General features: G+C 38.0%; 2 protein-coding genes across 4 annotated transcripts in view; both read right to left on the reverse strand.

The window, feature by feature from the left end:
- Nucleotides 1-179: 179 nt before the first annotated feature.
- On the reverse strand, nucleotides 180-8,886 carry slc15a1a (solute carrier family 15 member 1a). Its single transcript, XM_080785412.1, has 23 exons — nucleotides 8,732-8,886; nucleotides 8,594-8,631; nucleotides 8,264-8,351; nucleotides 7,526-7,667; nucleotides 7,225-7,344; nucleotides 6,864-6,963; nucleotides 6,668-6,758; nucleotides 6,501-6,584; nucleotides 6,256-6,338; nucleotides 6,067-6,153; nucleotides 5,848-5,937; nucleotides 5,702-5,746; nucleotides 5,577-5,609; nucleotides 4,992-5,080; nucleotides 4,613-4,694; nucleotides 3,895-4,014; nucleotides 3,550-3,684; nucleotides 3,419-3,465; nucleotides 3,227-3,331; nucleotides 2,993-3,104; nucleotides 1,177-1,311; nucleotides 917-1,024; nucleotides 180-794 (listed from the first exon to the last, which is right to left on the reverse strand). The coding sequence occupies exons 1-23, from the start codon at nucleotides 8,736-8,738 to the stop codon at nucleotides 567-569; spliced, it is 2,169 nt and encodes a 722-aa protein (XP_080641538.1). The 5' UTR covers nucleotides 8,739-8,886; the 3' UTR covers nucleotides 180-566.
- Nucleotides 8,887-9,265: 379 nt separating this feature from the next.
- The window catches only part of LOC308330670 (dedicator of cytokinesis protein 9), a 100,849-nt gene continuing 97,875 nt past the window's right edge, over nucleotides 9,266-12,239 (reverse strand). For all 3 annotated transcript variants that reach the window (XM_080785626.1, XM_080785624.1, XM_080785625.1), the window contains exons 51-53: nucleotides 12,074-12,174; nucleotides 11,558-11,696; nucleotides 9,266-11,089 (exon numbers count right to left, since the gene is read on the reverse strand). In XM_080785626.1, the coding sequence (XP_080641752.1) occupies nucleotides 10,964-11,089; nucleotides 11,558-11,696; nucleotides 12,074-12,174 (366 nt within the window). In that variant the 3' untranslated portion in view covers nucleotides 9,266-10,963. The remainder of the gene's footprint in view (nucleotides 11,090-11,557; nucleotides 11,697-12,073; nucleotides 12,175-12,239) is intronic.

Raw genomic sequence — 12,239 nt, forward strand, 5'->3', positions numbered from 1 at the left:
GATCAATTGTGAATGAGGAACACAGAAATGTTTTATGTTTTAGAGTGCTTTAATACATAACATAACTTGCAACACACACACACACACACACACACACACACACACACACACACACACACACACACACACACACAATTCAATTCCAATGTAGTGAAAATATAGTTGGCAGAACTCTTACTACCCTAAAGTGTATGCGACACCCAAAAAGGTAATATTCTTTTGATATGAATTTCACATCAAAATATGGACATAATACAACGGGTACACATTCTTTCTCTATAGTTACATATCCATACCAAAATACACATACGTACACAATACACAGACCTTTGGGGCCATTAAATGAACTTACATTCGCCCCAAACCTATAACCCAAATCCCAACCCCCACCCTAACTAACTATGGAACTTCAGTATCAAACTGGGCCCTGAGGCCAATGTCAGGAACACACACACACACACACACACACACACACACACACACACACACACACACACACACACACACACACACACACACACACACAGTTCACGTAAGCTCATGATGCATCAGGATTTTCGACTAGTTTACATTTTAGTTTGTCTTCCCTTATTGTCCTTAATGTGCTCGCTTGAGTCTTTCTTCACCATCTCTATCTCTTCATCCTTTCGTTTGCCCTCATTATCATCTTCATTCTTCTTGTTGAATAGTTCCTCAATGGATGCAGGGTCATTGTAGGTGTAGAAATATGCCATAATAGAAAATATGATACAGACTGCAACCAGCAGAGAGGCAAAAAGGATGTACTCGGCCCACTATGAAAAAAGAGAGGAACCACAAATTAATATATGTTTATAATAATTTTCACAAAATCACAAAAAAATTAAATAATAATAATATATAAATTCAATTGTGGGACTGGACTGGGACTTCTTACCTGTTCAGGGAGCTTTGCCAGCTCGGCTACAATTAACACGATAAAATTGCCAATAGCTACGGTGAATAACCAGCCAGCTTGCAGCACTGATTTCATGTTACTTGGTGCCTATAGGAAGAGTTTATGTCAGAAAACTATGGTTTGAACAAAGCAGACATCTATCACAGCCAACATCATATGCTGACGCAGCACTAAAACAAAGGGTAGAGAAATGTTCTTCCATTTCACATGAAATATAAAAATGGGTGTGTGATATTTACCTGTGAGTAGGAGAACTCCAGACCAGTGACAGAAAAAACCACTTCACCAGCTGTAATGAGGAAGTACTGTGGAACTTGAAGGGCCATGTGAACAGAGTTGGGCTGGATGTCTTCTATTGCATGAATGGATGCACACTGAAATCAAAAGGAGTAATGTTATCTCAAGCTAATTCTAGGATATTACCACCTAGTGTAGTGATTCTCATAATGTTCTGATTTAAAATGGTTCACCAAGGCCCAGGCCGGCCTAGGGCCGGTCACCTAGGCTGCTAATTCACGGGTTCGACTCCCGATCCCGATGACCTTTGCTGCATGTCACTCACCATCTCTCTCCCCACATTTCTGTCAGCTACTTTGTCACTATCAAATAAAGGCAGAAAAGCCCCAAGAAATATCTTTTAAAGGTTCACCAACGCCATGTTCATGACCAAAAACCTGTCATGAAAATGTGGTCTCACTTCCTTCCTGGACTACAAAGTCACACCCATAGACATATATAAAAGCATATAAGTATGCGGACGTCTCTGACGTTTATAACAAACCAAACTATTTGAAAATGTTGTATTATGTTATTTAAAAAGTACATGCCCCATAGACACAATGCTGCCCCGAAGTAAGATGGCCGCCACGTAGCGACGTCGCTCTCCATTGGCCAGCAGTGCGGGTGAGCCATCTAGCCTTTCTTATATATTATACAGTATATCTATGGTCACACCTCCATGCAGCCTCTCCACAAAGCGGGGAAGTGCACTAAAGCATTATGGGCATTGTAGGAATTCATTCAAACCCTTAATCAAACACATGACAGACTTCATTGTTTTTCTGACCATAGGGTGATTCACCAAATCACCATTTGACCATCATAGGTGGTCAAATTGTGCTACTGTTATCTACTACAAATACTATTGTAACAGTGTACTATTGTGACTGCAATTTCTTCCAGCGGTGAAATGTCCCTTTAAGTTTAGGCACAAGTTTAGGCAACATATTGTTCATTCTAATTCTGAAAGCATAAAAATGAACGCTTTTACACTTTCTGGCGTGAAATAAAGACTCCTGGTTTAATCATTGAACATTTAAGTGTGATGAATACAAAAAAACATGGAAATGCTTCCAATATCTTAAAGGACCACTTCACCACTTTTCAACCTATCGTCATATAATTGGTCCTCACTAATGTTTATGATAAAATGTGACAATTATTTTCAACTCGGTCTGGGATATAGCTGTGGGCAGTTCAGAAACCTGTCCACCAGTGACATCATCGATGGGAATCCAAGTTAATAGAAACTGCAGGCTTTCTATTCCTGAAAAGTTGCAATGCGATAATGGAACTATGGAAGCCATCATTCTCACGATAATACAAATCTAAATATATATATATTAGAATTACTCTTGTTTAAAAAAAACGTCCTAACGATGATGTCACTGGTGGACAGGTTTCTGAATTGCCCACAGCCCTTCTATGAGACGGACTGAGTAGAAAATAATTGTGCTATTTTATCATAAACATTAGTTAGGACCAATTATATGAAGATAAGTTGAAAAGTGATGAATTCTTGCCTATTTTCACCTTCACATTTAAAAGGAATGTCACAGGTGAATAATATTCACAGTATGCTAATATTTAACAATAATAACAGTAATGTCAGTAACAGTAGTGTAATGTCATGGTGTTGGGGCTACATTTATGAAAATATGAATACAATAATTATTCATATTTAATAATTGTATTGATTGTATGATTTGTGATTTTATGATTTTAACATATTAGGTTATTGATAAGATTTAGGATTCCAGGGGTAATGGAACTTACATTGGGTTCAAAGCTGAAAGTAGTGGGAATAAGGAAAGTGTAAGAGCTTCCTTGGCCAAACTCTCTGGTGAACTCGCACGACTGTACACCATTTGTTATTTCGAACTGGGCACTGATACAAGAGAAGAGTACAAGAGAGTTTTAAATATAAAATTACAAGTATTGCTGTTTGCAAAAATAAAAAAATAATGGAAAGAACAAAACTACTTTTATGAAAAACAAACAGTTCCTTACTTTCCAGTTGGAAACAGAGAGTAGTTGGAATAAAACGATGGTTCAACTGGTCCAAACTCTGCTGTGCCACCTACATGCACTGGTATAGTCAACGCATTAACAAATCTGGGAATGAGCAAAATGTCACATGAGAACAGTGCTTATGAGTATGACTAAGTTGTCACAAATAATTGATTCAAATGAGTAGCCTACCTTATTTTATTGTTGCCCTGCTCTGGCTTGCTGATTGTATCATTAGTCTGTAATGAAGAATTAGAACCAAATCAGTCTTAAACTACTTGTTTTGTGAATTTCATTTGTTAATAGAGTTGTATGTAACTCACCAACACAATGTTGCTGATATTTAAAGGAATGAGAAGTGTTTGTCGCATTTTCTTATGCAATGGAACATCTTGTGCAAGATTTCCCATTGAAACTGTGATTATTTCTTCATCAAATGTAAAGTAATTCTCACTAGCCTGCAAACAAACAAGCAAGCAAGCAAACAAACAAACAAACAAACAAAGATAGTGAAAAAATAAGTTATAGAATATAGCAAATTATGAGTTTCACCTTCACAAAATGAAAACAACTAAAAATAGTTCCCAATCAAAAGGTATTAATTGTGTCCTTCAACCAATACAGTAGCATTTATTATTTATACCATTATTTAGCATTTATTACCATACCTGAGCTGCAGCTAGCTCCACTGGACTGTTGTGAGGCAGAGTAACCGTCAAGGGACTGCTACCCATATTTAGTAATTTCAGCTGGCTTTGAGAAGATGATGGAAAGATGGGCAAGGTTTTCTGCAAAGTAATACAGCATAATTCGTTGCTGTCCGGAAGAAACCACCTAACTACATTTTTAAGGATTTAGATTTTTTATTTATTTATATAAATCAATGCTATTGAACACCCTTTAGATCTGTGTGTTGGTAAAAAAATATATATATATACATATACATTGAACCAATGGAAAGTATTAAAAAGTGCTTAGGCGAAAACCTACTAACTCCATTTAACCCTCAAACTATCTGCCAAACCACCTAACTCCATCCCTTTATCAATCTTTTTTTCTTTTTCTTTCTTTTCATAAATCAGTGCTTTTGAACACCCTTTACGTCTGTGATTTGGTAAAAAAAAATTGAACCAATGAAAAGTATTAAAAAGCTATTTGACAAAAACCTCCTAACTCCACTTGAGCTGGATGTTTTTTCATTTCCTGAAAAATGAACATTTTGGAGCTGTTTCAGCAGATAGAACAAGAACTCTCTCTTGAACTCCCCACCAGTCAAGAATATTTTCAAATGACATCCCCACTATTGCCTTATTTCTCATGTGATTTCTGCATATGTGAATTATTATATGACAAGATAATTACATTAGAGTTTCTGGAAATACTCACGTCAATCTCAATTTGAACCAGAGCAGCAGCGACAAATGCCATAGCTGCAAAAAGCATCCCCACGGTCATTCTTCTTAGAGGACTGTTGGATCAAAACTTTAGTACATTTATGTTATCTGTGATTTGTAAGCTTTGTAACAGCAGAATAGCTTAAGCCTAATTTATACTTTGTCGGTGGCCGGATTCACAAATTAAAAATGTGTTTTAAAATTAGTTGTTTTTGGTGAACCAAACAGTTGTCAGACAAAGTATAAATTAAATAATACTTTAATAACAGCATTATGACATTGTGTTGTCGTTTTTTCTCCCCCAATAACTTTAATACCATTCATCTCAATTTCAGTCTATGATTAGCACTTTGATGTCTGGGAGAACTTACGTGAAGTTCAGGCCACATTTTCTGATCAGAGGGTAAATAATACTTTCAGTGATAGGCACCAGAGTCAGGATGAAGATGGGGTTGACCATCTGCAGAGAACAATAAATGGAGGTATGAGGATTATGTTTCAAATAAGATACAGCAGTGCAGGTTCCCAAACGTCAAGGATCCTCAAATTGACACTAATAATTTTAAAAGATATTCCAGGGAGCAGTGATTCTCAACCCATTTCATTTCAAGGACCAGTTTGACAATCGTATTAGTCTAAAGACCCTCATTTAATGGCATTTCTATCTCTGGGACCCCAATTTATATTATATTTATATATATAGTAAAATCAATGTTAATTTAACTCTGAGAGTGTACAATTCAAACCAAATGGACCAATTAGTGTCCATTTGGTTCCATTTGTACACTCTCAGAGTTACGGTCCCATAAGGGTCCATTTGGATCCAAACTATGATTTAGCTGGGGACCCCCTGAAACTCCCTCAAGGACCCCCGGGTGTCCTCGGACCCCACTTTGGGAACCACTGTTATACAGTATACAGGTCCAGAGTGACTTGGATACATTGCTCTAACTTACTTGCATCTGATCAGGCTGCAGAATAATGATTCCCTGGAAAGATAATGATATCTGTGATTAGGAGTCTGCAGAGCACACCGTTTAAAATGTTGGCTATGCTTTTATTTCAACAAAACAAAACATACAAAGTTCCCATCCATTGTAGTAGCTTGCAGAGTCCATCTAGAGCCCTGTCAAGGAGTTGGAGAATTGATCACATTTTCCATGGCTATATTTTGTATTTCTCTACTATGTAATAATATTGCCTTTTGATGTAGCAGCTTTAAGTTACCTTTTGGTCAAACAGTGTCCAGAACATGGGAAGTGGGATGTATAGAAAGAGGACCTTGAGCACCATTTTGATTTGAGCAATGAGGAGTTTCTATAAGACAAAAATAATAATAATGATAAAAATAGAATAGTATTTAAACTGATGTCAGTGTTTTTCAGATACTAGTTTTTAGTAAATTATGGCATTTATGTGTGTGAGGAAGGAAACAAAAGTTGTTACCTCATATTTCTCTTCTGCCCAGTCCATCCAGTGTCCCCTCTTTGGATATGCCTTGCTTCTGTGCCTGAAGCGGTTTTTAACAGCAAACTGAAAGCAACAGGACCAATAGCATTTTGAGAAACATTTTTAGTGACTTTCAGCAGTAAGGGCATTCAAGGCAAGCAGATGCTAGGAATCATCAAGACTTACCCCAATGCATTTACACACATCGAGCATAATATTTCCCTGTGGCTCAGCTTTGTAATACATGCCACTCCCAGCAATAAAGACCACTGCAAGAAAACAAGAAATACGACCAAATCATCAGCATACATTGTTATGCCTTTACTAATTCACAACAGACTTATTAGTAGAAAAACAATAAACCCTCCCAACTCGAAACAGGTTATTGGTAACGTATCTGGATTTCTGAACATATAGTTAATCTGTCATACCAAGAGCAACCACCATAAGAGCTGCAGGGACACCAAAGGCCAGAGGATAACATTTCTGCTGAGTATGGATACCGCATTCCTGGGCTGCAGATGCAGATGGACAAGGAGATAAACATTCATGTATGCATGCAGTCATACTCATCTACTTCTGCTTTATTATTATGTACCTCTTAGAACGGGTGTGATGATGGTTGATAGGAGACTCCCAGCATTGATGCATAAGTAAAATACAGAGAAGAAAGTGCTCCTCTGCCTAGCCTATTGAAAGAAAAAAATCAATAACATTGCACTGTACCTTCAGTGCACCCCCACCACCCTTCAACAAAATACACACAAGTAACAGTAGTGGTGGGCTATGCTAACCTGGTGTTCCTCAAATTGGTCTCCACCAAAGGCAGCCACACAAGGTTTGATGCCACCAGTGCCCAGAGCAATGAGGAACAGTCCCACCATGGACAATGCGCTACAGAGTGTTGGGAAGAACAACAGGTGTAATTGAGGCAATGTCGTCATAGAACAAAATGTGAAACTTCCTTTGACATTATCTTGACTTCTGCATAATAACATATAGATAAGCATATGGTAAAAAAAAAAAAAAAAGCATTGCAATTTGATAAGGGATCCCATTGGGAACTACAAACTGTAGCATCATTTTTATTATCATCCATACTGTGAACTCTGTTGTGCAGTATTCAGAGGTGGACAGTGCAGTATTAACACTCACACATGGAATGTCATATTGTCTGGTATTCCGTCTCTGTCTGAGTCTGTGATGTCATGGATAGCACTAACAGCCATTACTACCTGACCAATTGCATAGACAATGGAAAGATAGATGATAGTCCTGCAGAAGACAGAGATCAAGAAGATGTTCACTATTGACTTCTTTACAATGTTATAAAAATACAACTTAATACAAATATAACTTACAGTATTTGTAATAAACAGAACAATCATGAAAATGTGCTGGTATACAAATCTTTCACATAAACTCATTAGTCTTTATTACGGTGTTGGTCACTCACTTAAACTTCCCCAGCCAGGAATCAGCCACAATGGCGCCAAGTATAGGGGTCAGGTAGCAGAGAGCAACAAATGCATGATAGATGGAGGTGGCCGTGTCATCATCCCAGCGCAAAAAGTACCTGAAGTACAGTACGAGCACGGCTGTGGACAAGCAGAGGGCACTACATTATTTCCAATTGATCAATGACCATTATGTTATGCTATACTCAGTGGTGGATAGTAACTACTATTTACTTGAGTACTGTACAAACTTTGAAGTATTTCTACTTTACTTGAGTATTTCCAATTTCCTGTACTTTTACTCCACTACATTTATTTGAAAATTTTAGTTACTACTAGTTACTTTGTATAGATGTTGATTAGAATTACAAAACATACAGTAACCCTTCGGCCATTTGAAAATAGCCGATCTACTAGCATGCTATTTCAAAAGACATTTTAAAACTTGAAATGGGACATTCTGCATATTACTAGAGTACCGGTACTTTAACTTTTGGTACTTTAAGTACATTTTGATGCCAATACGTTTGTAGACTTTTACTTTTACTAAAGTACATTCAGAATTTAAATATTACGGTATTGATTAATTTGACTTTGGTGGAAAAAGTACTCACATGTTTTAACATGCGAGTACTTTTTCCACCACTGTATACTACAAATTGATATAACGTTAACAGGGCTGATGATACAGCTGTGATATTTTGTTGCAATATATACATTTATATTATAATACTCACCACGCATGCCATAGTAGGAGAACCTCTCACAGAATTCATTTACGACAATGAAGAAAATGCTAATGGGGTAGCCACACACCACTGCACTCTGATGGATAAAGCAGGGGAAATTGTGGTATATAACAGCAACTCAGAGAGTGGCACATTGATGCTCAAATGTTAGTAATAACTACAGCCAATGTTGATCATTAAAATCTAATTTATGCTTAGTCACAGGTCACAGTCAGTCACAAAAATAAAAAACTCTATATGAGCTACAGTATCACTAACTAAATCATTCATTTGAAATACATGACATGAATGTTCTGAACGTAATTTATTATACTTTACCTTCCCTTTCTCCTTCTCTTTCTTAATATCCTCATGATCTGTGCACACAGTAATATCACTTTACAACACTACACACAGTTAAAAAGAAATCTTATCCATAACAAGTTGAACTTAATCATATCCTCAGGAATAACTCACCAGTCATGATGGCAGAGTAGAGACTACACTACTTGTTAATTTTAATGTCCCTTTACAGTTCCTTAAGGTCTGGCCAGAGAGCTGGTCTCCCACTGTCAAGAGAGGGAGGGCTAGACAAGGTGTATAGGTAATTATTAGTCCTTGATGTGCCTTGCAGAATGCTGAGAGAGGACAGAGTCCTGGCTCAATCATAAAGAGAGGACAGAGTCCTGTCCTCTCTTTATGATGTCTTAATTGTGTGTGAACACGAGATATAAGAGAGTGCCCCCCCCCCAATGAACACCCATCACTCTATATCAATTTTCATACTCCATGACAGAAGTAAATAAACAAAAGCTTGCATAAATGTGTGTTAACCCCTTGAACCCCAGCATCCCCATTATGTGAGAGGGGGGTAGGACATTCAAGTCCGTTTCATTAAGGCTTGAGGGTTTAAGTGGCTGCGTTTTCTTGCAACAAACACAAACTGATTACAATACACTGACACACATTGCTGCAGGCAGAGTAATAAGACATGAAGCTAGAACTCATGTGTAGAAGTGCAGAGAAATAAGTGAATTTTATTTAAAAGAAAAGCATTAGGGAACATTTCTGTCTACAGCAGAACAGTGACTTTGTTAAATAAAAATAAAAACCCATTGCTTCCCAAATAAAAAACATTTTCAAGGAACACTAAAATGGTAAAAGCTTCATATTACTTCCACAGTAGCCCTAGTCTCTGCACAGTGAAACCCTGAATGTTAATTTGACTGAGCGTGTAATAAATGAATGAAACGACACACTGAATAACACTCAGGATTTTGCTGCGTGGTTCCACACCTCATCGCTTTGGCAAGAAGGTGAACATAATCTTTACAGTGTTTGAACCCACACAGCAAGATAATTTGCAAAAGAGAAATATTGCACACAATCCTTTTTTTTATATACAAGAATAAACAACGTGGAATATACTCACTGTATGCAATGACTTTAAATATTTCAAAAGTCCCATTCAAAGACATCAAAGCGATTACGGTTGAATACTATATTTCCACAGGAGTCTCTTTTTGAAATACAGGTTGCAGCCTTGTAGAAATATAACTTCATGTACAAGGTGAGTGTCAATGTATGCAGCATACTGTTCATCAAGACATCAATATCGAGAGACGTGTAAAAAAAATGGAATACTGTACATAAAAAACAAATGGGCAAACATTATAAAAAAAATGAACACAGGTAAAATAGGTTTATTTGGTAGGTTGGTGGTCGGGGTAATAATAACATGCACATCAGTTATAGATTCCAACAGGAATGTCTCCACAGGAAACACAAGCCAGTACTGCCAGACATTAAAACAGGCCATGGAGGAGACAGTGCAGGTCATGGTTAATCCTGCAGTACTGGACGTCTGGTTAAGGAGCAGCTACACCATGGCTTACCTGTGTCACCATCAGTGGTGGAAAGGACAAGTCAAAGGGACTTTTTTACTTTACTTGATTTATTTCCATTTTTCCATACTTTATACTTCTATTCCTCTACATCTCAGAGACAAATGTTGTACTTCCACTGCCAAGTATTTGACAGCTTTAGTTACTAGCTACTGTGGATGTAGATTATTATTACGAAACATACATTAAGCACATAAGTCCTATTTTATACTCCGGCTATTCGATAATAGCAGGGGATCGCGATGCGTTGTGAGCTTGTAGATCACCCATTTTCAAAAAGGTTTGACCAATGTTGGAATTTTCGTACTTTTACTTTGTTGTCTAGTATATTTAATTTTTATGTCAATATTTTGTTTTTACTTTTACTGAAGTCAAATCTTTAATGGAGAACCTTTACTCGAAACAGAGTATTTCTAACATTATGCATTGCTACTTTTACTTAAGTAAAGAGTACTTCTGCCACCACTGGTCAGCATGTCCCCTGTAAGCCAGGGCTCCTCCTTTCCATGCTTTTATTGCACCCCCCTCTGTCACAGAACATGATTGGCCACATCCACCACAGTGACTGTATAGTGACTATACTCTCTGTACAGGGTCAGTGTGCATTGGCTAGGTCTCTGGCCAAGGTGAACTTCACCAAAATCTCTGCTTATCCCAGTGCCAACCTCCACGTTGACTGCATCGCTGAGAAGAGAGAAAACACTTGGCATAATAGAGGTGATGGAAATGGCTATATATGGCATCACCAGCATGCCTAGTTGGCGTCGGAGGGGTGTCGGGGTCAGGGGTTACCCGTGCTCTGGCCTCATACCACTGAGGATGAGCTGGGGATGCCCTGGATGGTGGCACTGGTCGGCGTACCACTGATGGCGTTGAATATGTGGAGCGAGTCCGGAAGAACACTCTTCATGCCGTCTTCAACTGGACTGATCTGGGAGGAAGTGAATGTGGAAAGGAAGGGGGGGGAAAGAGGGCAAGGATGGAGTGGTTAAAGGGTAGGCTTTAATAAACCTCAGAGACAATATCACAATATGTACAGTATTGCATTTACCATCCAATCTGCTCATGTCCGCATGAAGGTAAAACAGAAAAAGCAGTTATCAAATCAGAAATACTTTATGAATGCCTTTGTTTTATGTCAGACTCTACTGGGAAGCATATTGTATATCTATAAAACCCATCTGAGAAGAAGATTATATGTAATTCCATAAAACTAATGGTAGAAAGTGTGTCAAAGTAACCATCACAAGTGGCATCAAATGACATTTGATAGCATTTATTTTAGGTAAACAACATTTTAATTAAATAAAACTAATAAAATTGATTTATTGACTCAGCCATTTCTTTGTGGATCTTGCACCAAAGTTGCCCAGTCCATATGGGTTTATAATATACTTACTTGCTCATGCATGATGGCAGAGAGCTCTCGTGCTAGGTCTCTATAATTGGCCTTCATTTCATCATGGTACTCCTGTTGGTCCTCTTTGATGAGTCGCTCATTGATGCCTAAGCCATGCCCACATGCCTCCACAAACTGCCTGCTCACAAAAATATATATAGTGTTAATGTTGCAAAGAAGAACTATGTATATACAAACTAGAAAGGTGTTCTCTGCGGATTTGCATGCCCTAATAACAAGAGCGATGTACAGTACCCGTAGGGAGGGCGCTCGTAAATCTTTATTGATAACGATCACCTTATCGATAAGGCTCATCGAGCCAGGTTCTTATCGAGCCCACTATCGAGCATTTTCTATTATTTTGTGGAAAGATGTCTCCGTAATCTGCAAACTCTCATTGCCAATTCCTTCTTCTGTGTCAATATTATGTTTGATGTATGATCTCCTGGCGATTAGATAAAAAAAAGGAAAACCGGGTTAAAGTCTGCACACACCCATCAATAATGATCACCTCACCTGAACACCTCTTTCAGTTGTTTGACTTTGTTATCAGGATACTTCTTATTGCTCGCGTCATCCAAGAAAGCTCGGGCGTACGCCAGCGGTCCAGCATTTACCTGAAGGCAGACATTAAAACTGCACGTCAAATTGATGCTTTATTGGCTTCACTTCAAGCAGTGTG

Source organism: Protomyctophum bolini (genome assembly GCF_963924005.1).
Source record: "Protomyctophum bolini genome assembly, chromosome: 16".
NCBI classification, from domain to species: Eukaryota; Metazoa; Chordata; class Actinopteri; order Myctophiformes; family Myctophidae; genus Protomyctophum; species Protomyctophum bolini.